General features: G+C 40.5%; 1 protein-coding gene across 6 annotated transcripts in view; it reads left to right on the forward strand.

Annotated features, from left to right (window-relative positions):
- The window catches only part of PTPN5 (protein tyrosine phosphatase non-receptor type 5), a 77,301-nt gene that overhangs the window by 6,888 nt on the left and 42,518 nt on the right, over nucleotides 1-27,895 (forward strand). For 5 of the 6 annotated variants that reach the window (XM_085062921.1, XM_085062925.1, XM_085062920.1 and 2 more), the window contains exon 2: nucleotides 15,394-15,504. In XM_085062921.1, the coding sequence (XP_084919047.1) occupies nucleotides 15,405-15,504 (100 nt within the window). In that variant the 5' untranslated portion in view covers nucleotides 15,394-15,404. Of the gene's footprint in view, nucleotides 1-7,034; nucleotides 7,058-15,393; nucleotides 15,505-27,895 lie in introns of those variants that run through there. The other variant, XM_085062923.1, reaches the window with a different exon arrangement.

Here is a 27,895-nt window from a genome sequence, read left to right on the forward strand (position 1 = left end):
CAAAAGAGAACCAAAAGGTGTATTACAACAAATTCCATGCTGGCTTATGAGAAAATACATTCTAAAATTGTGATTGAATTTAAATTGAAAATCTTTTCTAAAAGAAGGTTTTATTCAGGAGATATAATTTGGGATGTTTTGTTCACCTTCAGTTATTTAACTTTTAAAAAATATTTTAATATTTTTTAAAACCTGTATTGTTTCTGACTTTCTTAGAAGCAGAAGCTTGAAACTCACATTCTTACAGACTGAACAGGACCATTTGTATTTAGTAATATTAATTTTGTGCATAGCTCCTTTCATTTTTGAAACTATAGCATACTACTTAGGTTATTGTTTCAAAAATAGCTTAATTCCCTTCTGATTTCATCTCTTAGCTTAATTCCCTTCTGATTTCACCTCTTAGTGAGGGTGGCTTAGATAAATTTAGATGATGACTTCATCTGGACCAGTGTGCACATCACTTTCAAGATGAGATCTTTTCCCCCTCCTAATTCCACTCAACAGAAAATAGCGATGCTTGTGGTTTCTACCCTGAGACAAACATTTCCTTTTTCCCTCTGGATAGTTTCTACTCCCCTTCAGTGAGAAACCATATTCTGTTCATAACATCAGTGATATGAGCCTCTAATGGTATCTTAGAGCTTGTTAGAAAACACAAATGCTGGCATTTGGTAAAGAACTCTTCTGGATATTGTAGAATAACCAAAACCGTTGGGGGGGGAAAGAGCTTAGAATTTTGCACAGTGAGGGTATTTGTTCTGAATTTTATCTCTCAGTTACTATAAATAATAACCATTTTCATAATAGATGACTTGCAGTCTGTAAAAGCAGGTCATTCCAATTATTACCTTCTTTCTCTTCCTGCTGTTTCAATGGCAGGAGATTTTTAGCAGCCAACAGCATTGCAGACATTTTTCGGTGGATGTGACCATGGGTGCAAGAGATGGGGAAGGCTCCTCTAGGTTGTAGCAAGCTTTGTGTCCTTTTGGAAGGCAGGATTTAAAAGGCCAAACCAACAGTTACCTTGGGTTTCATAGCCTCATTCCTGCTTGCCAGCAGCACAGCTTTACTTTACTTGTGTACAATGACTGTTAAGTGAACATTAAGGGGTTGGAGAGAACAGCACTTGAGAAGTTTCTTCTTTGATTGAGAAAAGTACAAGGGAGCCGAACAGCCTGTTGAAGCTGCTCACTGCTCCCTGCTCGTCTCTGAAATTGGGCTTGTCACAAGCAAACCGTGGGTTCTAGGTTGACAGTTGCCACGTGCAGCTGTGGTGACAACACAAACATCAGCAGCTTTTCCACACAGACACTCTGGAGACCTGTTCTTACAATTAGCTGTTGATTAGCTACCAACTCAGAAGGCAGGCTGCTGGATCTCCCTGCATGCATTCCATGCGTTTCGTTTTGCAGCTCATACTGGTGTCATGGACTTGACCAAAGTTTGGGATAATTGAAATACAGCCATATACTCCCATAAAATGCTAAGGAATGCAGATCGTTGCAGGCCTGCTAATGGCAGTGAGAATCCATGTGGGCTTGAGGTTTCATTTTTCTCCACTCTGGCAAGATTTAGGTCATAATGTTTAGGTCAGGACACTTAGAAGCAAGCTAGGCATGTTGATTTAGCCTCCCTAAGAGAATACTTGTTTCACCAGAGATGTTTTTTAAGCATTCTGTGGATATGTGATACCACTTTTGAATATACTGTCAGTTCACTGAATTACACTTGCCTGTTTGGGTTTTTTTTTGATTGGTGTGTTTGTTTGTATTTGTGTTGTAATGCAGGTAAATAAAGTATGCTTAATATGTTTTTTCCTGGCATCATCCAGCGATTCTGGGTAAGGGAATTAATTTTATTCATCAGGCAGTACATTTTTTCTGGTGGTTCTGCAGACTTGTTTTTACTTTTAGGAACAGAGACTTGCTGCTTGCTTCCTGTACCTTGACTGGTTGAGTATGGCTAGATTTGTATATTTTCTTCTCCAGCATGCTCTCCATTTGGTACTCGCAACAGCATCTGTTCCCTCATTTTCAGTATCAGTAACAGTGTATATTACCAAACTGGGGCTTGGCTGTAGCTGTCTCCTTCACGAGCACAGCCTCCCTTGCCAGTGGTGATCACTGCCACCATTCCATTACCCTGACCAAAGCCTCTGCTCCTTAAGTCTGAGAATAGCAAGCCAGAGAGGTGGAATAATTTAAGTAGTTGCCTTGTTTCATTCCTCTTCTAAACATGGAAATCAGAGCCTGCAAACATTTGTGAGATGAAACGTTGGCACAGACATGGTAATTTCTGTGAAACTGCAGATGTGACTACTTTGTTATGAAACTGCTGGGAGCTTCAAGAATTATTGTAACAAATCCTGTTACTAAAAAGCATGTAATGCCTATTTTGTTGTGGTAGTGATTGCCTTTGCACTTCAGAGCCTGTTTGGAATGGTCACATAATTAAAATAGTTATTATTTTAAGTTAGAGGAGGATGTCTCTCATACTTGCATGATGCCTGACTTGCACTAACAGACACAAGGAGCTGAGTGCCCAAATGCTGTCTGTATTTCAGCCTGATAGTTATTGTTTTAAAACATGTTTTCAGATGGTACTCTATCCTTTGAAGTAAATTACTGTAAGCATGTGTAACATTCCCCATGCTATGTACATTTTCTAATGCCCATAATTTCTTAATTAAGTATGTTGTCCCCAAAGCAGTCACTGCCATTTGCTCTTTTATCTTTTTTGAGCTTTTTGCATTATGTACAATAATGTGTGTCCTGAATTTTTTAGGAAGAAACATCATCCCTTGGAATTTCTTATTAGCTCTCTAGCACTGTAACCCTGTGGACTCCTGATTGGAAACACTGTGGATCTTGAATGTAGTTTTGGCCATTTACACATAACTGTGTGTTGCCAGTGGGCAGCAGATCACAAATGGAGCTTTAGTTCTCTAAACTTACGTAGTGATGTTAAATAATGAACGAGAAGTTAAGCAACAATATTTTATCTGCAGTGTAGTCTGTGCAACTCAGAACATCAATTTTCAGTCTGTTATCCTTGAGGAGATTAGATTACATTATATTAGTTTAAACTGAGGACTGTTGCTTTGTGTTTGCCCTGGGCATGACTTTAATGCTAAACTTACTAACTTTATTAAAGGGGGTTTTTAACACCAAAAAATGGTGCCAGTGGTAAGATACTGATTTAGGCATGATGCTGATTCCAGTGTTTAGACAGAAGAGCCTATTGTCTATGTATCCAGGATTTAGAAAAATATTCTCTTCTGCTTGGCAAGATGGCTTCAAAGTCCTGCTAATGCTAACTCTGGCTTCACTGTGTTCTGTCACAGTCTGGTGGCCTGGGATTTGTAAAGCTGTGCCTATGAGATTGCTGATTACACGGGGAAGAGAAGGCAGTCCAACACTAGCTGGAATAGTGTCTGCTGTCGTTTGGGAATTTGCTTTATTAAGGCATCCTGCTTACTCCCTTGGTTGTTGATGCTGAACAGAAATTGAGAGTAGGTCTCTGAGCTAATTTATTGCCTGTCCTTGAAACCGGATGTTTATTCCAGTTTGGAATATAGAGTTTCCTATCTGTGTCTACAAGCTTTTCTTCCTTCTTTTTTTCCCAGCTGATACCAATCTCTGCTGTTCTGTACATGGCTTCCACCCCGTCCATCTGTGTCCATCACTTCTCCAGCCCAAGTGTCAGCTCCTGTAGCTTTGTATTTCTCTTCCTCTCAGAAAGAGCTGTGTAACCTTCTGCCACAAAGGTTTCAAATCAGGGAAGTAGAAACTGCCCTCTTTTTCCACTACATCCTGTCAGATTAGCAGCTTCTGATTGATAGTGATATTGCCAAGTATGAAAGAAGCAGCTTTTCCCCAGAAGCTATGGAATCCCTTGTTTGTAAGGGACTTTATCTTGGGCTGAAATGAGCTGATGGCCACCACTGCAGGATACAGGAAAGTCATTTACTTCTGGGTTTTTTGTTCCTTTTCTGCAACTGATTGCTATGGACATCATTCTGATTCTGAGAACACAGCAGGTATTCAGAGACATCATCTTGATGTCCTGGAAAATGCCTCATTAATCCAGCCAGCCATTTTTAGGCCTTTTCCTGGAATATTGAACTTAAGCATTGCATTTACCTTGTTGTAATTGCTAATTTTCTTCCTTGGTTTCTGCATGATTTTAGGAGCTGATGTTTCATAAGTTACCAGAAGTAGAGATGATCAGAAATCTGAGATCCTGCTAACATGTCAGGTTAGATAAAGCCTTGCTTGCTCATCACAGTGATTTGCATGTTATTGGTGTTTCACCCTAGAGAAGCCTTTTTTCCCTGTTGTTCAAAAACAGGTCTTAGACCTTAGATCAGTGTAAATTTCAGAGCTCCTCTGCTGTGTTAATCCCTCATTGCATTGTTTTGGAGCTGTTAATTGATGATAATTCTGGATGCTCAATGCATTTTGTTTGAGGATTTCTAGACCTTTTTCTGGCAGACTCAGTGACACTGGTTGATGCTGGGAGTGGTTTTGGGGAAGCAAAGGGATTGGAAGGCAGAAGAAACTGTTTCTCTTTTGTGTCTTTTGTGTGCAGTGGTGCCATGAAAAGTGAGAGCTGGAAAGGGTGAGAGAGTGATTGTTCCTATCCCCCTCTGCACCTGCCAAGCTTGTTACATTTGAAGAGTATGATGCAGAAGCAGAGCTCCATCTGCTGATGTTCCCTTTGATGTGAGATAGCTCCTCAAAGAAGGGGGTCTTACATAAATGACTTTGCTGACCCGTGTTTCTGTTTATATGCCTTATATCTGGACATGTTGTGAACTACTGCACAAAAAAGAAAAAGTGAGAAATCGAGTCAGTTCCAGGGCTGGAGAAAGTAAACACCCTTTTATTTGTATGTAGGTGGTCATTTCTAAGCAAGGTTTAGCATCTTCAAGAAACTTGGACCAAGATAACTTCAGAGTTAAACCAAAATGAAGCTTTTTTTCTCTTTGTGTTGAACTTTGATGGCATAGACAACAAGGTCCGATTATGTGATGTTGGCTGGCAAGTTGGGAGATTCAAGGCCTGTCCACACAGGCATAGGAATTTTCTTCTGTCTGAAAGTATTCTGATACTCAGCTGAGGGGCAAGAGCTGCTCTTCTGTTTTGATTTGAAGTGGTGTCTAGGGAAGAGGAAAACAGTGTTGGCAGCAGCTTCATTTGCTTTGAGCATTATGTCTGTCTACTCCCTGGAGAGCTCATTAATTTTTAAGGCTGTGGCAGCAAGAGGCTAAATGGATACTGTAGTGATACCCTGATGGTTTGAGATAGTGCATTCATCCTTTTGGGATAACCAGTTCTGCTCCCTTCAGAGATGTGTGGCACCTCAAGATTGCTGGGTCAGTTTAACCTGAGAAGGCAGCTATTTAACAAAGAGGAAGATGTCATTTGGTACAACGGTGGAAACAATAAAACTGTTCATTTTAGAGCATTGTCTGATCCCTGATTTAATCCTCCTTAAGATTCATTTACCATTGCTAGTAAACTCCAGCTGTTTGTTGGAAGGGGGGAATTATGCAAGAAGGTCAGGCTCTCCACAGTTTATGCTGGGGAGACAATAGTATGTGAAAGACAAGGTTCTGAGTTACATTGGTTTCTTCTCAGGAATTGCTAGTCAGGATGAGTGTCAACTGTTGATTTAGAGCATCTTAATGTTGTGAATGGATAAGCTTTTCAAACGTGAATATGTCAAGGGTGGTCATGTTTCACGTACGTGTATGTATCGCCCTTTTGTAGCTTGTAACATCCAAATACATAATGCAATCAAGTAAAATTAAGACAATACTGCCCTACAGTGGGAAGTCTAATATCAGACGGGGTGGGGGAGCTCCTGAGTCCTGACCTAGGAACTGATTTGTTATACCAAACTTCCTTTCTAAGAAAAGTCAGAGCAGACAGCCACTGCCTTGCAAGGCACAGGCTGAACTCTGAGAAACATGGCTTTTTGAATAATGGGTAGGTGCTTCAAAGGGGTAGTAATCAAAGCTGAGCTGGCAATAAACAAGCAGAGGAGGCTGTGGCATGGCCCTGGAGCCCTGGTACCAGTTTGTTGTCACCTACCACCCAGCCATAATGCATGGGGCAGGATAAAAGGGGGATCCTGGCATGCCATCCTAATGGGATTGGAGTTCATGACTGGGACAGACCTGGCTGCAACCAAGGCCTGAGGCACTCTGCAGGCAGTTCTTGGGCACATGTGCACAGCTGTGAAGGTACCAGGAGTATTGAAGGATACAGGACAATTTAGAGGCATTCAGACCATGAAGGATGGAGGCAGTCAACTGATGAACCTCCATTTGATACTGAAAGCACTTACTGGCTTTACTTTGAGTTTATCATCCTTACTTTTAACCCTACTGGCCTTACTGAAAATACTGAGACCATTTAATGCAGATTTGGATGGTCACGAAGTGCCTCTGTCTGCTCTGTCCATTCTCTTAACAATGTATAATGCTGCTCCCCTCTGCACTATTGCAATCCATTTCCAAGAACTGGAAGTCAGAAGCGTGCAGTCTGTTCTGGCTGATGGGGTTGGAGACTGCAGGGGCTCCAAATTAGATGCTATATAGCTTCTAGTTAAAAAAACAATTCCAAGATACCATGAAATACTTCACATATAAACATCAAGGGGAGAGTAATGCTCCATCTAATGGAAATTATATTCAGTACATAAAGCTCTTATATGTACTGTATATTTCATCATGTTTGCAGGTTTATAGTGCTTATCTTCTGGGCCCTGGACTGTAAACATCATCAGCCCTGTGATGGAAGAAAGATCAAGCTCTTTAAACCAAGAATAACAAGAGAAAGTATAGATGGACTGTGATCCAGACCATAGAAACAGCTCCATGCTTCAAGACCCATGTCTGTAAATGTGTACTCAGACACTGGGGATCTCTCACTTTTTGGGGGGGATGCTAGCAGCTCGTGTCCCACGGAGGTTAGACTCTAACACTTTCTCTCCATCTCCCTTCCAAAGTCTCTCTTCCTGGACTGGAACCCTATATAATTTTCCAGTAAGTTTCAGGTTTGTTTTGCTTAACATTTGAGGGATTTAAAACCTAAATGCTGGCACAACCTTAACTAGCCTATTGCAAATGTGTCACTATTCATTAAGGACTCTCTAGGGTGCAGTATGTTCCTTGGTGGATTGGCTTCCTGGAAATTTAATGGCAGTTTGTGAATTGGCATGCAATTTTGTTTTTAGTCTATCTCCTGCTACTATAGAAAGCAATTTTGGTTCTGATAATTTGAGAGATTCTGTTTTGCTTTGCTTTACTTTCATGCTGTACTTTAGGCAGGAGGATGAGTCAGCTGGTGAGATCTTTGAGAAACAGTACAAAGAAAGATTTGAGTCCACTTACTCTTCTAGAAATTAAGCAAGATATTTATGCCCAGCTATCAGTAACCAGTGGAATTCCTATCTCACCTGTTGGTGAAGTTCAGTTAAGTTCAGAAAAGGCACCTGAGACTTGTGTGTAATTCTAGCTTTATTTCTTTTCAGTAATTTTATGGAGGTTGAGATAAGAATTAGAGGGTGATGTGGGATTTACTTAGTTCCTGGTACATCTGGAAGGGAGATTATTTTGCTTCACATTGAAATGTTGAATTGGTTTTATTATGGCATACTACAATATTCTGCAGTATTTACACACTGTCCATACAGCATTTTTGTGCAATAGCTTTCTAAATAACTTCATGTTTGGACATAGTTATTCTGGAATAGTTAAATACTCCTCCGTTTATACTGTGACATAACTTGTATCTGTAGACAGTCATAAATATTACATGGTTTTGAGGAGCTCTAGCTGTAAGACCCAAAGTGGCTTGTGTAGAAGAAATTATTTGGTGTAGAATTGCTTAGAGAAAATATCATCTTTTATAAGATCAACCCCCATTAAAAATTACCATTATGTTTTCAGCTTGTTTCTTGTCCAATATTTTCCAGCCACTTCATTTAAATGCTATGTGAGAACCAATTTTTTTTTTTTTTTTAAGAGAGAGGAAGTGAGTTAGTAGGTCATTTAAAATGCTTCACTCTAAAAACAACTGTCCCTTTCAAAGCAATAAAATCAGTGGTTAATTTATGGATAAAGCAAGGGGAAAGCTATGGCTGCGCAGAGAGGTGGATACAGAACTGAGTAAAACTGGTCAAAAGGTGACTAGCAGTGTGGCTGGACAGAATCTCCTGTTTTCATACCAAATTTCTCTGATGCACCTACAGTCTGCACCCCAAGTGTCAGTGCTAATGGCCAGAAGGTGTTTATTCTCTCTGTAGCCTCCTTGAAACCTCAAAAGATTGTGTGGATTTTGCTGGGGTTGTAAGGCTGGACTCAAAACTGGCTCTGTGGATCTGGTATTCTTAATACTCTTAGGAGTCTTAGGCAAAAGAATATAGTAACTTCGATGCTTGCTGTTGTCCTTTGTGAAATCCAGTGAGAGGGAATTATCCTTGCTGCATGAAGACTGAGAACTAAGGAAGCTATTGTGACCACTCGTAGTGGCAGGCTCTGTAGAGGAGTTGTCGTCTGTTATGTGGGAGGCTCAGGTTTCATCAGTGGAGAATTTAATTTCCCTGTTTCACTGAGGTTGGATTTTTACAGAACTGTAACTCTGTGTATCTGGTAGAATCTGCATGAGAGCAGAGCTGATCTGTGTTGAGACAGATCTCCCACACGGCTGTGAAAACAAGTGCACAAATTCAGAGTCACTGGGTGTAAATCTGAAGTAACTGTCATGGAGATTGATATTCTCTCTAGGAGTTAATCTAGATTTACATCAGGGAAACTGTGACCAGAATCTCCCAGGATTCATTTTCGTTAGACTTTAGTAGCTCACCTAATTAATTGCCAATTAACTTGAGGTGGTTGGTTATTGTGGATGCTTCCCACATATTTCTTCTGTCGTACTGTCATCAAATTTAAAGACAGAGTTCCACTAGATCAGACCAGATCTTACCTGTGCTGAACTCCTGCTTGTCAAAAGCTGTTCCCTCCAGCTAGATCTGAACACTGAGTGCAGTCAGCAGACATTACACCAGTGAAGTAGCTGCAGTACACTGCAGTCCTCAGGAATCTAAACCTGTGCACATTTGGGTCAAAACCAGCAGGGACATAGCAGCCCATATTGCTGAAGGCAGAATAAGCAAGGGGTTTAGAGAAGTCCTGCAAGGTAGTCTCAGATTATCTTTGAAGGCTGGCCTTGCCAGTTTCTACAGTGGAGTGGAGCAGTGTGATACTTCTCCTTGAGGTAAGTGCAGTAGTCAGTGTGAAGTGGTTTCACCACTGAGATATCCAAGAAATAGCATGAGCTACCTCAAATCAAAGCACCTCTTCCCTTGTGCGTTAGACAGCAGTTGCTTTGGTGCTTTGTTAATTCTATACAAAAGAGGTTGCAACATAAGTATCTCATGGCAAAATACTAGTTTGAAGTATTTAAGGACATTGGGAGGGAAATGCTCAGAAGCTATTCCTTCAAAGTCTGACAACATTGAGGCACTTGGAAATTCTGCCTTCCTTCCTCTTCAAATTTCACCATCAACATTATACTTAAAAAGCACACCTTTCTTGTATGTGTTTTGTATTGCTTAAATGAAATCTGGGTGCCAAAAGGATGGGGTATGTCTGATCTAGCTGTAGTCTGGGCAATGAGTTTTTGACAGCCTTACTTGAAAGCTAAATTTAGATTCTGTTCCAGGTCCCTCCAGAATGGTGGCAGAGCAGGACAGTTAAAGGAAACCAACTTGAGAACCTCTAATGCCCTTGAAAATAGTAAAAGGATCTGCACCAGGGTTGAAAGCAAAACTAAATTAGGCCTCTATTTAATAAAAGGTCCTTATTGTTAAATAAACTTGTTGGTAGGTCCCAACAGAGAATATTTCTAAACAGCATGAATTTAAAAGTCACCCTTGTTTTTACACATGTACCTAACAACCTCCCAATCCTGGGGCTTCACTTTGAATTGGTCTGCCTCCCAACAGCCTGCAGTGTGAATTGGGAGTGCCTGGTCATGCTGACTGATGAACATGCAGTGAAGATGTAAGGATACAACAAATGGGTGATCATCTTTCTTGCCTGCGTATGAAAGTAAAGGCATCGTGCCAAGCAAATATGCGCATTAGATGACTAACAGCTCCCACACTGTCAGTGTAGGCAGGGAATATGCAATGCAGCCACATATGTGTCTCAGAACCATACCAGGTGCTTTTTATTCTTAATGTTTGGTTTTGTTTTTAAATAGGAGTTCGGATCTTTGAGCAGGATGTTTATCTCTGTGCACAGAAAACAATATTGGTCATAGCTTTTAATATACAATCAAGTTTTTAGCACTACCAGCTGATATATCTGTTGCGAGTGACATCAGAATTTCAAGTAACTGCTATAAATGCTCTCTAGGATAGCTGGGCATATAATGTGTAATCTTCTGACTTTACCTTTATTTAATGGCTAGAAAATACCTTTTTAAAGAAAGTGAGATTTTTTTTTCCAGTGGGTATATTGTTGTAAAGTTTTGTATTTAATGTTTGGGTTTGTATTTAATTTTTTTGTATTAATATTTTTGCCCTGATTGAAGTTAGCACTCTTTTTTGGGTAAAATGGGTGGGAGGTGTTCACAAAAATTAGTATGCTGTAACAAAGGAGTTGAATTTCATTTGATACTTGCTTAGCTTTAATTTTACAATGTATGTGTGGATGTACAATGAGCTGAACCCCCAGGGAAGTCCTGTAAATCCCTGTAAGTAGAGTGCAGTTCACCTTAGCATTTAATCTAGCAGTGAGCTTCTACCAAAGAGGGTCCCCCTTTTGTTCCACCAGTGATGGCTAATCCACCCCCCTGCTAATTAACTAGTTTTCTGTCAGTTCTCCATGCTGAAGCAGCAGCCTTGTTGCTGCATAGATAGCTAAGACAGGGGATAGGATTCAGTAGAGGAAACTGAACAGGATGAAACAAACCCCTCTCTTTCTGCAGCAGTGTCAAGTTAGATCACCTTAAGTGCAACACTAAGTGAACCTTAAGTGTTGATGGTTTGGATGGTGGATTCATTTAAATTTCCCAGATATGAAGGACACTGTGAGCTATGAACTCTACAGCCACAGAATGGTAGACAGTCTCTTGAGCTGGACCTTAAAAAAATGGCAAAACAGGAAACCAAAGATAAAGTCTCAAACCACCAAGCTACAGTTCTTTAGCCTCACAGCCTGATGATCCAGTGTTCAATGAACAGACCTCTGTCTTTCCCAGAGCTAAAAATTCTTCAAGTTTGTCATGCTTTTTACTGACATCTCATATGCATACAGGATGGGAGAAAGCAGACTTCCAGAGTACAGGCAGAGAAGAACCAAAGTCTTCAGATGTTTTCCAGGACATGCTCTCATTGACAGTGGCAGAATCTGTCAGTATCTATTTAGCACTGAGTAACTGCCTGATGACAAACTAATTTTTGAGTTTGGGAGGGAATGAAACCCTATTTCCCTTAGAGAGCTATTTAGTGGCCTGTGTAATATGGATTGGTCTCTACTCTGTTTTAAACACTTCTTCGTTCTTTCTTGATCTCTGTAAGCTGGCATCCAGATCCCTTATCCCAATTGTATTGCTTTTGCCAGTAAAAATTGCTCTTACGCGGACTAGCAGTTAGAAGGGGTTGTGTGGAATGACTGGGATGGCACTCCACAGATAGTCTGTGTTACATAAACTGTGTTTTCCACTCAGGTGGTTAATTAAACTTGGTCTTCAGATCCCAAGACAGAAACCACTTATGTGCACACTTTATTTTTATAACGTTTCTGTTTCTTTGCCCCTGGAGACTTAGCCCTGTCTTCCGGTTTGTCTGTTCTCAAGAGGGAGAAAAGGGAATGTAAGGACAAAAGGAAAGTGTGTGGCTCCATGTAGTCTCGTTTTGGGCAAATAAGTCTTGTCTGATTGGGGGTTGTAGATGAAGTGAAGGAACATTTTACAACATCACTACAGATTGCCTGAATGATGTGTCCTTTGGAATAGATGCTATGTCCTTCCCAGAAGAGGGAAAAAATGAGCAGTAGTAATAAACCATTTTGTCATTTTGTGTTCCATCCTCTGCAGTGATGCTCCTGCACATTAACCTGCTATGTTACCCTGTCAGTGCCAGGGTATGGATACAGATAATTGTGTGTACAATTTTTTGCTTGCATCTGGGCAGACCATGTCATTATTTTCACCAAAAATTAACTTGGTAGCTTAAACGTGGGATTTTCCTCACACATAGCACAAGATAAAGTCACTCTTGCTTCCATGAAGTATTCTAAATGTGCTTCTGAATATTTGCTACCAGAAATTTGGCAATTGCTTCTCAGTCCCCTATGATACATCCTCTACAGATTTCACACAGCTCAAAATTAGGTGCAGAAATCTTCTCTTAACTTTGAGCCTGGTTTTGCTGGCACTTTTGCACGAGTGAGTGCTTCTGTAACTAGTTTTACCTCCTTGTGTCAGAATAACAAAGGACATACCAGAGTTTTAAAAGAAGATCATGCAGTTGTATTGCATTTATTGTTTAAGGTGAGTTGCTTTCTCTAAAACTACTTGGCCTTGAAGGCTTTCCTTGTAGTCAAGGGCAGATGGAATTATGTCTTCTACATAAGTGTATAGTAGGTGTAAAATGCTGACAAATCTGAGCATTGTTTTCACATCAGTTTTGCACTGGCAGTAACTGCAAGGTGTAAGTTAATTGATAATAAGCGTTTTGCATTTTCAGAGGCAGGAGTGATTCCTGTCTTGCTTTAGCGGTATTATCTTTTGATCATTCATATGCTGTTGGAGAGACAGAAAGATGGGCCATATTAGGCAATATATGGGTATTTCTGTCAGCATTGTAAAACTACCCCTGTCCCTAAGTTACATGATGGGGAAAGAGGAAGCAGAGGAGGAGTGCTTGATTTTGGAAGCAGTGTAAACAAAGGAATTAAGTGTGGAGTCTGGCAAGGCACCTGCACTGAATGCAGACTGCAACAATAGCATGCAGCTTAAGAGGTGACTCTCTTTTTAGAAGAGTATAGAGCTTCAACATTAATTCTAATTCATTTGGTGTCTCTGGAAATGTCATGATACCAAGTTCTTAGCACACTGTGTAAAGAAAACGCTTTTATATCAGCATTTGAATATTGTGATGAACTGCAGGCACTAAGGGAGGCCAAAGAAAGCATTTGGGGCTACTGTCATTGTAAACAGCTCTGTGCTAAAAACTAGGTGTGATCAAGTCACCTTGTGTCAGCTGAACCACAGTAAATGCATGTAAAAATTCGTACTCTACTTTTTCAAAAGCACAGGCCACATCTGGCTTGAATTTTAGCTCTTGTCTTCTGCTTGCATTGGACTGAGAGAATGCAGAGTTAATTATATTTCCACTTAACAGAAGTAATAACTCTTTATGCAGGGGCAACCTGTTCAGATACCAGAGCCCTTCTTGTCAAGATAAGAAGAACTGTTATAGAGAGGTAAAACATCCTTTATTAGATCACTTGATGTAGTTTGGGGATATAATTTGGCCTTCAGTAGTGAGCCAAAAGACACCAATCAGTCCTTGGTTCTGCACCTCATGGCCATTCCAGTGGAGTGACATGCATGCATTGCAAAGACTGTTTCTCAGGAGCTGTTGCACACAGCTGGCAATTATATCATTGACAAGTTTGAGGGGCAGTGGTGGGGCTGATGGTAGACTTAGAACTATCCACAACATCTTTTTATGGTGCTTGTTAGTTGTTCTGAGTAGCACATGCTCTGTAAAAGAAGGTTGACTTCCTTTGGGACTTGCCTGCAAGACATCTTGTTTGAGTTTGAGCTTGGACTGAAGAAATCACATCGGAAAACAAACTTAATAAAAACATCTAGCTGAAAATAATTGGTTGTCATATTTTCCTGGGAGGGAGAGGTTTTTTCTAAGTGGCTATAAAAGTATAAATACCATCTGTATGATGTATCCTTATTTTTTCTGGTTTTAGGAATAACTTTTAGATTGTGTTTTGATTCACATTGTGTACACAGACAGTAATTCTTATTCTTGTACTTACATACTCTGTTTGTGTTATTACAAGTGAAAGAGACGGTATGTATACAGGCCTTTACAGCCAGTTTCATCCCTTAGTAATCCCTTGTCCTGAGTAGCAGAGGATTGCTTAGTGCTAAGATGTGCTATACTGGATGAGATGATTTTTTGAGCTGTGTCATGCGTTACTCTGCTAGCTTGCTTTTTTACCTGAACACTGCTGTCTTCTTGTATGCTGGTGTCTTCTAAGAATGTGTCTTGCTTTAAATACGTTTTTCTTTAATATGTGGATGCGCTTATTTCTGTGCAGTGATCTCATGTCCCAGTGTCAGAGGTGACATCTGGATACCTAAATAGTCTTGGATTTATTAGCCTGTTCAGAATTAGATCAGTTTCTACTCAAAGGTTTTCAACAGTACCTCTGTAGGAGAGGGCACTTTTCAGAATTTCAAGTTTTTGTTCTTTAGGAGACTTCTTGATGGGGTTTGTGAGGCATAGTTTATTGGCGTCAATTTAAAGAGTTCTATCTCTGTGGATTTTGGAAAAGACTGTGAATGAACTGGCCTGGTGTTCACAGTGCAACGTCCAAGTAGATGACAAATCACATAAGCCTTGAAGACAGAGTACTTTATAATCTGAACAAAAAAAACCACATCCCTGACCCCTCCCTTAGCTGAATGTGTGAAGGAGGAAAAGGTCCTTGCAGGTTGTTAGAGGTGACTTTATTTCTACATGCCTACATGACCCTCTTTGCCCATGTTTTTGCCATGCTCTGAGGGGCAGTTTGGACATATGGTCTCTGAGTCTATGATGTTCCCAAATTATGTGTTCAGTTAGCCCCACTGTGCAGTAGGTATGACACATCCAACAGTCCTTCACAAATTAGGAGCTTTTTCTTGTACTCAACAGAACTTTAAGGCTTCTCTGAGATTTTATTGAAATGGGGCATTATGGTTTCAGGTGAAGGCTTCTTCCATATGGTGCAGATGGCCCTTAAGGGAGCTTAGTTCACGGATCACCTCCTTTTCCTTAAATATTAAAAGGTTTTATAGTGCGTACCCTTTGGATACCTGTAAGGCTTCTGGTAGATTGCAGTTCCTTTATGCAGGCAGTAAGCAAAAGCAAGTTCATCAATAATAATATAGCAATGTATTTCATGTCCTTTCCATGTTTCACCTCACCCCACACATCAATGGGTTGACACTTTCTGTCTGGTCGAACAGCTCATCACAGTCTTGTGGAATTTATTGTCATGAAGGATTGTGTGTAAAAGCCCTGAATGGTTCTTAGACATCTGATAGTGTTAAAACTTAGATTTTTTCCCTTATTTTTCAGGATTCTAGTGCATGAAGGACGTAAATGATAATCCCAGAGGACCATCTGTCCTGGAGCAGGCATTGGAACCAAGTTACCATGTGACTGAAAGGATGGAGTGCAAGTCAGATGGTAAGTCAGACAAGGAAGATGAGATATATCATACTGTCACTTCAGTACAGATGAAAAATACAGCCATACACTCTTTCAGAATTTAACCTAATTTTCAGGTTTTAAGTGTTTTGCAAAGCCCAGTTAGCATGGAAGGTAGTTTTTGCTAGATCTTTTCATGGTGGAATATATATTTTAACCTAGCTGTGGTTCTCACACCATTCAGAGTCCATTTTACCTCCATTGCCTAGTTGATGTCTATGAAATTCATTCTAGCTTGGATTTCTAAGGAAGCCTACAGGATTGAGCCTTTGTCTCCTACAAGCTCCTTAGGAAGTCCTTTTAAATGCAGTCCATAATTGTCTCAAATGTTGTGTTTTTTTTTTCTTTTTAATTGATTTGTGGTAAACAGTAAGTAAATTAGTTATGTTTAATCATCAAGGAAGTGGGTGTTTTCAAGCCATTCTGGTCTTGTTTCTAAACATATTCTGTCTCTAACAGGAAAGTGTTTAGTGAGGGCTCTTAGACCAGCTGGGCTTTGGGCTTTGAATCATGCATCCAGTGTCAATAAACCCTTTTTCTTTCTATTGGTTACCTGATTTATTTACTGGTTGCAGTTAATGCTGCACTGGACTGGCCTTTGGTGCCATCTTGCAGACTGTTGCAGCCTGTGGTTGTTTTTATGCTGGAGGAGCCAATGCATCTAGTGTGGGTGGACCTTTGGTATCAACTCCACACTGCAAAGCAGGCTCAGCTTATGAAAAGAGGATGCTGAAAACCTTTATTAGGGATTGTTTGAAGGGCAAAAACATGTTTTGTATGCAAATAAGCTGTAAGGTGAATGAGTTCACTCCACATGCTCTGTAACTTACTGCTAAAAAGCCCTTTATGAACTGTAATATTTTCTTGTTTATGTAAGAATCCTGAAAAACTTCAGGTAACCTACAGGTATTTTTGCTGGGCATTCCTGTTCTCTTTACAAATTGGATATAAGTGGTCAGCTTTGGCCAGCTGAAAATCAATACCTGCTACTCAATTGATGGCAGAAAGGAGGTGCTGTCTTTTCTGTAAGCTCCAGGAGTCATGTTAGTGTTACATGTTTTGGTGTTTTTTACAGCCTTATCCAGATCCTTTGAGACCAGTGTTAAACCTAGGCCATGAAACATTAATGTTATTTAATTTTTTGTTGAGGTGGTGTGTAATTGTGCCAAGTAATTGCAAGCCTCGTTATGTTGGGAGATGTGCAAACACACAATAATGACCAACACACATTTTGCCTCAAAACACTTATTCTTGATAGTCTGGCATAAGTAAAAGCATGAAATTTTGTTATTATCTGACCCTTATGGTCATAGATTATATTAATTTCAAAGCAAGATGTGAGCACAATTCTGCTGGTTATACAAAATAATTAATTAAAAAAATCCCTTTGCCATGTTTATAAAATTTAGCCCCACACTGAAATTTGTAGTAAAATGTAGTTTAAAATGGAGTTAAAGTAAATTTGTTCCATGTACCCACACAGAAACCACACATCCTCTGTTTTTAGCTGGATAGCTAAAAAGAAAAAGGTATGTGCTATAAATCCAATTTATGATTCTTAGGGCCACTGAGTTATATTCAGAGATCTTTCACCTTTCACTTTCTATTTCCTGTCTACCAATATGGCTGCTTTTGGGGGGAAAATGTGTGAATGGTTCTGGTAGAATAATGCTTTTTTTTTTTTTTTTCCCCCCCCCTTCCTGGTCTATATGGGACTTCACTTATCCCCCTTGTCTCTTTGCTTAGGCTTTGACATTGCCCTTCACTTCATCTCCTCACATGCTTGGCCGAAATACCCTGTGTTCGTGCACAGAGCCTGCAGGTTGTTCATCAAAAAGACTTCTAATCCAGCAGTGATTACTGGCTTACAATTTATATGTGGGCAGTACAAAGGGAAGTTTTTCAAGCAGTTTTGTTTTATTGCACAATAAGGCGTGGGTAGTTCTGCAGAAAAACTTAGCCTGGAAAAACCTGGTGTGGGAGGGGAGAAAGAAAAGATCGACAATCATTTATCATGTGACATCAAAGTGGAATAGTTCCAACAAAAAGACTGTGCTAAAACTTTCCACCTGAATGTGAGCTGAAGGTCATGCACTTGCCTTTATGTTAACCTGATAGAACCAGTGTGGCAGCATTGCTAAAGCACCCTGGAAGAAATTCTGTGTGTATAGGCTACCTCTGGCAAGTGTGGTTGCTGAAAAGTACCCTGGAAAGGCCTCAGTCTGGGGTGGTTGAACAGATTGGTTTTGGCACAAGAGGCAAAGACACTTAGAAAGTATCAGTGATACTAGTTTGAGGAAAGACTCAGGTATATACTGTTGTAATCTGTGTCTTTGAAGTTGATGGAAGATGCTTTAATGAAGTTTGAAGTAAAAGTAATTCTCCAGCCATTGTCATAGGACAGTAGACTGGCACTTGTTTCAAATTTGGCTAAGAAAAGGATATTATTCTGTTCAGCTGTCAGAAACACAATAATAAACTTCACTATTGCAGAAAATGCTATGTAGAATGTGGCCAAAGGTCTTGAGTGTTTAAGTGACTAAGTTAAGCAATCAATACCATTAATACAAAGAAAATACTGTTGTTTCCTCTGCAGGGCATAAAAGCTGAGATCCTTCTAAGGCATGGCTCAATTAGGGTAGGTAGGAAGGCAAATTCAAATTCTGAAAGATGCCTTGGGAAACTGTTAGGATGTGTTTATGCCAGTTAATGAATAGGTATGGTGAACCCATGAAATGATGGACTAGATTGAAAAATGGCAATTTTAAGTAACCAGCAGGCTATTTATTTCACAGAACTGCCTCATGTTCACATGCTCACGTCGAACACAGTGCATGAAGCAAAAAACATGGAGAGTGAAATGAAACTGGATGGTGTTTCTGGAGACTTGAAAAGTTTTGCTGTAGCTGCATGATAGAGCCATGACCTGCTCCTGTGCGGGTGGAAAACAGGATACAGATAAAAGAGGTCACATGAGTCCGTGGGGATGAGAAAAATTAACATGCTATTTTTGAAGGAGTGTGCACTGGGGTTGACAGTTTGAAACTGAAGCCTTTTAGTTAAATCTTTATTAAAGCTTATTCTGCAGTGTGTACACAGAATACTGCAGAAAATTAAACTGATTAAAATCTCAGTTAATCTCTTAACAGCATTTAAGAATCAGAGAGATGATGAGGATGAGGCAGTTTGTAGTGCCAAGGTACACTGTATCTTCAGGTATCTATATCAGGGACCCTGATTTCAATAAAGAGTTAAATTAAAAATCAGACAAATCTTTTTGACAAGCATCTATTTGGTAAATTATCATGTGCCAGTTTTAGTTCTACAGTCCTTATTGATTTAGTAGAGTTTTAATACCATTTCTTCCAGTATTATCATATCTTTATGAAGGGCTGGATAAGTTCTTAGGTTTTGAGGCCAGTTTCTGTTAATTCTTCTTACACTTGATCCTGTCTCAAGCTGGACAGGGGGCAAGTGAGTTGACTTGATACTCTTCATTCTCCTTCTATGCTGTGCATAAAATGGGTATCTTGCTTCACACTAAGTAAAGGTAATTGGTAAACTGGCATTTGTAATTTAAAGGCTTGACGCTGTTGATGGTATCCCCTGATGTATGTTTACTCCCCTGCCAGCTCCATTAGCCCAGTATAGCAGTCACAATATCAAGAGTATCTTACTCTTGAATACCCAGGGTAATAATTACTCTGTTATTCAGAGTGGGATTTCATGAGGCTTTTAAAGGAGCTGATTATTTGCTTTCCAAAGAAGTTCCAGTGAAAGTTGGAATTTTTTGGTACCTTGCAGGCATCCTGCATGAAAAGATAATAGAATCATTTGCTGATATGTCCCTGGGTTTCAGCCTTCAAGCCTTAGTACAAGAATGTCACTTGAAAAGTTTAAAGATGTATAGAATCATGAGCATGTAGTGACAGGACATTGGGACATACTTAATATTATAATTAACTAGCAGAGGTAGTTAGCTGTATTTCAAAGGTAGATCACACAGTTTGGGGTTTTTAAAACAGTTTCTGTCAGTCCCTATGGAGATAGGGATCCTAAGTCCAAGGTAAAAGTACATTCTACTTTGTCTCCACTACTACACAGGCAGCAAAATAGTATCTCTGGCCTGTCACTTCCCTCCAAGGATTATTCAGGGCTGTTCTGTCAATCCTCCTTTCACCATTCATATTAGGACAGTTCTCCCTTCGTTGCTCTTGCCTCTCTGTGCATAGCTTGTATATTTTAAGCTTGTTCTTCAGCAATAGGGACTGTCACAGAATACAAATTCGGCCTCATGCTCTTTGTTAGAGTGAGATCTGGGTGGCATCAACTTTTTGTCTTTTCCTGTGTTCTGGTGAAGGAAATATGGGCATACGGACCTGAGGAGAGCAACAGCAAATTCCAGTTACAGCCCTGCTCCAGATGGTCACAGGGTGAAATATTGTGGTTACAGTTTGTTCCTGCTGTGCAGTCAGATGTAGATGTGGCAGCTTATGCACCATGACAGAAAACAGGTGGACCATGGGGGGATATTCCCTGGAGTTGCATTGCTTGACTTGGCACATTTACTGTAAGGCCATGTTCTACCCCATGAGAGCTGACAGAACTGAAGCTCTATTATGCCCTGACCAGCACTGTAACACTTCCCCAGGTGGGACTCTCTCAGGGTTAGTGCAGGTGCAAATATCATAAACAGCAGTTGCAGTGTAAGATTTGGAATGCTGGGCTATCCTCAGGCTGCCTGGTTTGTAGTATTTGATGTTCTCAAAACTGCATTTTCTTAATTGTGAGTGACAACAGACACATTGGTGTGCTGTATTCGCAGACACAATTAAAGGAAGCAAAAGCACTTGGTAGGCAGCAGTTTGAAAACCATGTCAGTCTCAATTTCAAAAACAACTGTGTGGTATTGTCTCACTGTCAGTGTGAAATGTAATCCATATTTTTAAGCTGCTTTTGAAAATGAAAATTAGGCCCATTAGACCATCTTTTGATGAACAATAAAGTTGTTTCAGCAGAAGTAGGGTCCTATATAGGGGGTTGGGGCTTTTGAAAATTGTCCTAGACCTTTTGAAAATCTGCCCTCTTGATGCCCTCAATCAGTTAGAAATGAGATACCCACCATCATGTTTCCTGCTAGAAAAATGAGTCAAAATCAATGTCTGATTCTCACGGCTTTATGTCTGAAAATTTCCAATAAGATCTCACAGTTGTAATTGGGAAATGGCAATCACAGAAAAGTTTTAACTGGATTTTTTTTCTGTTGCAGAGTTTAGAGCAAGATATTTCAGAGGAGAGGGAGGGAAGACTCTCTGTTTTAATTCTGAGGTTATTTAATACCCAAGAGGAAGGAAGTTTTCAGTATGCTGTACTTCTTGCATATGCTACCTTGTTTGATTTGAGCTACTGCCAGATGCTGTTTTTAGTCTCCACTCAGTCCTTCTGTCAGGTTTTTCACACTCCACCTCCTCCTGTGGGCTTCTCTTCTATGGCCTTGTATTTATTTTCCTTCTTTCCTCTTTTATCAGATATTTTCTTTTCCGTTATTCCCAAACATACACCTTATTTTTTCATCTGTATTTTACATTCTCCTTTCTCTGCTGCTTGTTGCTAGTCCATTGTCTAGCTTAACTGATGAGTAGGTCTGTAGGACCTGGTTTCATGCCATAGAACACACATTTTGTAAGTCAAAAATACTGAAGAGCCTGTTTCAGGGATGTGAGATCCAAAACAGTGCAGTATTTTGAACTGGGCACGTATTTAGATTTTATGCATGCCTCATTGTCCCTGTTTGGTTTGGTGGACTGATTAATTAATGGACAAACTAATATCATAGCTGGAATAAGCTGAAAATCAGCCTGGTAAGACAGTGAATCATTTTTGAGAACAGAACCTTGCTGGCTTGTCACATGGTCCATGTGCAACAGTTTTATAAACTTATTTTAGCTGAAGCAAACCACCCTTTGGAAGTCTAACATTGTCACAGTATCTCAAACCTCTAATGTTTCTGGAAATCATGGTTTCCTGACCTCTGCCTTACAAGTCTGCTGATTGAGATTTTGTGCTTTCCTTATGCCTGCTGGTGACAACCTAAGAGTTGCTCTGTTAAGGAATCTTCTCATTTCTGTCCATCTACACATGATCTCTGATCTTTGTTAGTCTGGGCCTGTTTTGCATCTTCACATGGCAAGTTCTTAAAGGAAAGAGGAGGGACTGCAAGGGCTGAGAAGTTAGCAAAACTGAGAGCAGGCATTGGCTTGTGCTTGGCTGGAGCAGCCTCCCTGCCCTGCCACCTGAGAAGGGTTGTCAAAGAAGAGATGATCATGGTCTGGTCTCACCCATTAGATTTGCTAGATTTCCAGCTGCAGTGTGTTGCACCAGGAGATTTGGTTGAATCCAGCTTGGGAGCTCCCCATGGCTCTTTCACCACAAAATGAGCCTTGCAACTGAGATCTGGGAGTGTTGCCAAAAGAGAGTTATAGTCAAGCCTGTTAGTGAAAAAAAGAACAAGGGGAATCTGCCTTTGTGGACCTTCCTTTGGAGCATTCAGAGTGGAACTGAGGAGCTTAAACTCTCAGTTTAAATGGAGAAAGGAGAGATTTGGGCACTCCATGAAAGGAACATGGGAGGACAGAAGAGTTGAGTGAATGCTGACAGGTTTGACTCTTTTGCAGTACATTTTCACGACATCTGTCAAGCTTCCTTTAAAAATACCCAGCCAGCTCTGGTTTAACTGTGGATATTTTTCACACTTCCCAGTGTATGGAATTGGCATTTTAATTTCACAAACAAATCTACCAGCTTATTAGATTTATCCACCTGCTCATGCAAATGGAAACGCAGTAGATTGAGTTTATTCTCATGTGTTTTTTATCACAGATTTCTGGTTGTCATTGAAGCTTTGCAGAGTCTATTCAGTTCAGGTTCTGTGTTGCGCTGTATCCTATATAATTTCATCCTTGGAATTGTGCCCACGGCTGCAGTATGTGGTAGCACTGGGTTGTGAGGCTGTTCTCCCCATGGGATCTGAATGCCTCTTCCCTGTAGGCTGTTGGGCTTTCTGTGAGCTACACCCCGTGCTGTGGCAGCAAGCTGCGTGGATATTACTGTGTTGTGGTTCTTTGCACCTACCAAAGAGCTTATCAGGTGTCCTTAATGACATGGATCTGCTCTTGCTTTGTTTTCAACTCAGCTGTTTAGCTAAAAGAATGTGTTCTTTGAAAGAAAAGAGCAATTTCACCTGAAAGTAAATGGCCAAATGAATTTTTTTTTTAGTCCCAACAATAGATGCCATTTGCTGTTGATGATTGCCATCATGGCATGGTTTAAGTGAGAACAAACATACTACCCCCCTCCAATACACACAAGGCTTTTTTCCTAACAGATTTGTTCATTAAGCATATGTTCAAAGACTACAGCTATTACCACTTTTAAATAGAACCATTTTTTCATTGCTTTTCATAGAAAAAATGCAACAGTGTTGGGAAAAACCTATTAATGTTCCAGATTCAATTAACTAACATATTGTATTACAAGTCCTTTCTACTCGGGTTGTTTGACAATAGGGAAATAAATACTCTGTGTTGGAGACTGACTTTCAAATGACAGTCCAAAGTTGCTGCTTAGCAAAGCCTTTAGCAATTTGAATGCCTTTACCTTTCCTCTGTATGTCAAAAACATCTCTTACAGAAAGAGAAGGGAAGCTGGTTAGACTGTAAGACTTGGTCCCAACTTTCTTGCAGAGGCAACATTCCTGCTGAAACAGGTAAAAGTTTCATCTGACCAATTTTGCAGCCTTTTGAGAGAGGGTTGCCACTCCTGAAAGACACTAAATGCCTTCCATTTTGTATTCCTTCTGTGGGAGACAAAGATAAATACAGACCTATTTTTCAGAATAGGTCATTTTTCTTTCTGTCAGGTTTGTGCAGGCATTCTCAAAATGGCCCCTTTTAGCATCCTGTGTGCTCACTGGTACAGACAGGTTCTGAATGTCCTTTACCTGCACATTGAAGAGCCTGTGTTATTTTTCTGTATGGAAAAATGCTTTTGCAATAGCTCTAATGTGAAGCTTCCTTTGTTCTAGAGGTTTTTTTACACACTACTCAAGTGCTACTCCTATTGGATACACATATGGATTTGGGGATGCTATTGTCTGTTCAGCTGATAAGCTAATTTCAGGATCTGTGGAGATGAAAGGATGAACTAAGATGTTACAGTTATCCCTCAAAAATAGGACTCGATACTGCCCTGCTTCCTCTTCTGTCTCTTGTGCCTCTGCTCTGTATATCTGAAATAGATCATAGGGCTTCTACCTGGGCCATGGATAAGCTCTTGTCCATTCTTTTTATGATCATCTTCCCCGCATAATTTATGCTACTGTGGTGGTTTAACTTTTGCTGGAGGTTAGGTACCCACCAAAGCCACACTGTCACCCCCCTCTGAATTGGATAAGGTAGAGAAAATATAACAAATGCCTTATGAGTTGAGATAAGGACCAGGAGAGATCGCTCACCAATTACTGTCACAGGCAAAACTCAAGGAAATTAGTTGAATTTATTGCCAGTCAAAATCAGAGCAGGATAATGAGAAGTAAAACAAATCGTAAAAACACCTTACTCTTACCCCTCCCTCCTTGGTCTCAACTTCATTCTTGATTCTCTATCTCCTTTCCCTCAGTGATTCAGGGACACATTGACATTCAGAGAATGGAGGTTATGGTCAGTTCATTCCATGTTTTTTCTGACAGTTTCCTCCTCAGGAAAAAGAGTTCTTCCCATTCTCCAGCACGGGGTCCCTCCAGTGGGAAACAGTCCCCCACTAACTTCTCCAAAGTGAGTCCTTCCCATGGGCTGCAGTTCTTCACAAACTGCTCCAGTGTAGGTTCTTTCCAGCAGGTGTGGTCCCTCAGGAACAGGGTGCTCCTGCATGGGCTCCTCTTTCCTCAGGTCTACAGGACCCCTGCCAGTAGTCTGCTCCAGCATGGGCTTACCATGGAGTCACAACCTTCTTTTGGGCATCTGCCTGCTCTGGCATGGGGTCCAGAGGCTGCAGGTGGATGTCTGCTCCTCCATGGGCTGCAGGAGAATCCCAGCTCCAGTGCCTGGAGCACCTCCTGCCCCTCCTCCTGCACTGAGCTGGGTGTCTGCAGGGCTATTCCTCTTACATGTTCTCACTCCTTTCTTCTCTGGCCACATTTACTTCTGTGCCATAACTTTTTTCTCTTTCTTAAATAGATTATCCCAGCGACATGCCTACCATCTGATGTGCTCAGCCTTGGCCACCTGTGGATCTGTCCTGGAGCTGGCTGGCATTAGTACTGTCAGACATGGGGAAGCTTCTGGCAGCTTCTCAAAGAAGCCACCCTTGTAGCCCCCCACACCCTGCTGCCAAAACTTTGCCATGCAAACCCTTCAGGAAAGGGCCAAGCAGGTTTGCTGTACATAATTGTCATTGGGAGATGAGGGGTGCAAGAAAAAGATTCTTTTTGTAGAACCTTGAAGTAATGTGGAGGAAGACAGGTGGGATGGTTTGAAAGTGCTGTACTGGTCTTTAGAAGCTAAGAATGAGATTTACAAGATTACTCAGTACTTTATTCTTCATATTGAAGTCAGGTGTGGGAGGAGACTTGGTATGAGGCATTTGGCATCTCCTGTTAATGCAGATGAAGTGTTCTGGGTAGCATAGCAGAAATACAGCCCTGTGGATGAAATCTTGCTTCCCATTGACACATCCTGTCACCCACACTTCATAAAGAGCATCCGAAGGGAAGCAATTGAATACTCATATTCCAAAATATGTTATATACACAGCATTTCTCAACATGGAGGCAAAACAGTGGGGCAACTGGGAGTCCTTAAGAATATCTTTGGTGCCTTTGTGGTGACCTGAATTATAAACATTATTAAATCAGGAGCTTCTGAAAAGAAAGAAATGCTTCAAACAAAACCTGGCGGTACAATGTTTTTGAGTAAAAAATCCCTATTTGTGTTGCATAGTTGAGGAGGTAAAAGTAAATTTCTGTCTTTTCATCCTCAGAATAGGACATACTATGAGACCTTTTACATGGAGCAATGGGAGGTTTTAAGTGTGCCTCCTTGGCAGGTGTGCCTCCCACAGATTCGTCACACCTGCCACCTGCTTCCTTGCAAACTCAGATCGTCATCATTTCTGCGATGTTTGCTGGAGTACAGAATGAAAATCCCTAGGCTATCTGTGATCCCAGTCTAGAGCTAGAAGAAGAAATGCTGTGCTGATGCAGGATCCAAAATGGTGTTTGCTTACCACCTCGGAGATATTTTGATTAATGTCAGCTCTTGCTAAGGTAACTCAGCGTGAGGCTGTGCGGTATGCAGTGGAGTGGAGCCTTGGGATACATGTGTCCATGAGAGGTCTCTTTCGGTTGTTTTGTGGAGAGAAGCTCATGACTGCAGACAAGTGGTGCAAAATCCTCCTGGGATACTTGCAAAGCTCATCTCCAGTGTGTGCTTTTTTTGTCTCACCTTCTCCGACAGAGAGCCGTAACTTGTGCATGTCTGCTTATCTATCTAGACAAAACATTGCTCAGTGCATGTTTCCTCCCTGGGAAGAGGATGAGAAGGCAAGCTGTTGCATTTTTTTAGTTTACTATTTAAGGCTGTGTATCCATGCTGATGAGCACAGTATAGGAATCCAGATAGACTAGACACAGGGCTGTTACCACTTTCTACGTGTGTTGTTCACTTTTTGTGGTCCTGTGCGGATAGCTAGGGAGAAGGAGAGCTTGAAACTCTTACACTTGTGACATTTTATTAATCTAAACGAGTCTCTTATATCAAGGGACTGCAGTTACAGAGATAGCAGAGCACTGAACTGGAAACAATGATATTTAATTGTGCAGGGTTTGCATTTGGGCCCATCATGGTGTAGCGCTGGATGGAAATAGCACTCTAATACAGAGATAAAATTGATCCTGTCTGTGGATGGCCACACCCTTATCTCTGCAAGTGTTTATTTCAAAAGCTAATTTAGAGTGCCTCAGTGATACTGTTGCTTTCTGAGGAAGCCAAGCAGTGCAAGCATAGCCTTTTTAAAAGCATAAAAGAAAGCAAAATGCTCATACTTGGCATAATACCCTTGGGGCATATATCAGGTTAGTGGCTGAAGATGATTGTTGAGACTGATCTTGATATAATTTACTTTGCTCATGAAAGAGGATGTCTTTGAAATAAATGTTGAATGTGATAGTGGCTTTCCTAAACGTTTTTTGTGAAGGCTCCAGGGCATAAGATTTGAGTCTCTTAGTAGAGCAGGCTATCCCCAAATGAATGACATCAAAATGTTCCGATTTGAACCTGGCAGGAAGCCAGCATATCACCCATCTGCTTCAAGGTGTAAACCCTCTCATTCACCAGAGCAGAAAGCAGATCTAATACCTACAGAATGCCAGGTCAGTCACTGAGGAGACATTAGAAACACTCGGTGGTATTAGCATTATGACTGTAGAAGTTATTAATTTAACAGAAGAAATATAGTTTCTTTTTATTTCCAACAATAGCAGTGTGTTAGCACCAATTGAGCTTACAGTATAGGAGTAGTAAATACTTTTAAAAGTGTGTGATACCAGAATGTGCTTGTTTCTTTTAATTGTTAGAGTCACTCTTGTATTGAGGAGGCTAATGTCTGGTTCTAAATTTTTTCTGTTTTTTGATTATGCACTCAGGCACATTTAAGTATATCCCATAGTTAAGTGTAAAGGCACAAAATTATAATTAGGGCTTGGGAGGGGAGAGTTGGTTATCCTGTTTCAGAGAGTTCAAGCCTGTACATTTTGATGTGCATTGTTGTGCTGCTGACAGTTCTCCCTGCCTGTGTTGTCCGTGCAAGGCTGATTCATGAGCAGTCAAAGCCATTATCTCTTTAGCTGTGGAGCTACAGAGCTGCTTTGTGGGTTTCCATTTTCAGTGTTAAAGGGTGCTTGTAGCCTGGGATTAATTTGGGACAAACAACTCCAGTGGAAGTCAACTTGTAGTCTGTTTACAAAAGCTCAAGGCACCTTCAAAATTACCACCAGGCACTTGAAAATGTTCAATGAAGAAATCAGCATAACAAATGTGTTCTTTGTTTAAAAAAAAAAAGAAAAAAATTTTAAATTGTATCTAATATTCAGTGGTAATCAGATGGACCTTCTGTAAGAGGGTTAAGAGGAAAGGAGAAAAGACAAAATCAAACAAAAGAAGCTTTGAATAGAACCCTGACTGAAAGATGGCAATTGCTAATTATGTGTGGGTGTGATACAAGTTAATATTCACTGTCTCTGCCCGCTGAGGGTCTCCATTCACTTAAGAGCTGTAATTTGACACCATATTTAATATTTTGTTTTGAAGCAAACACT

Source organism: Lichenostomus cassidix, chromosome 5, assembly GCF_008360975.1.
Source record: "Lichenostomus cassidix isolate B80296 chromosome 5, HeHo_3.0, whole genome shotgun sequence".
Lineage (NCBI taxonomy): Eukaryota > Metazoa > Chordata > Aves > Passeriformes > Meliphagidae > Lichenostomus > Lichenostomus cassidix.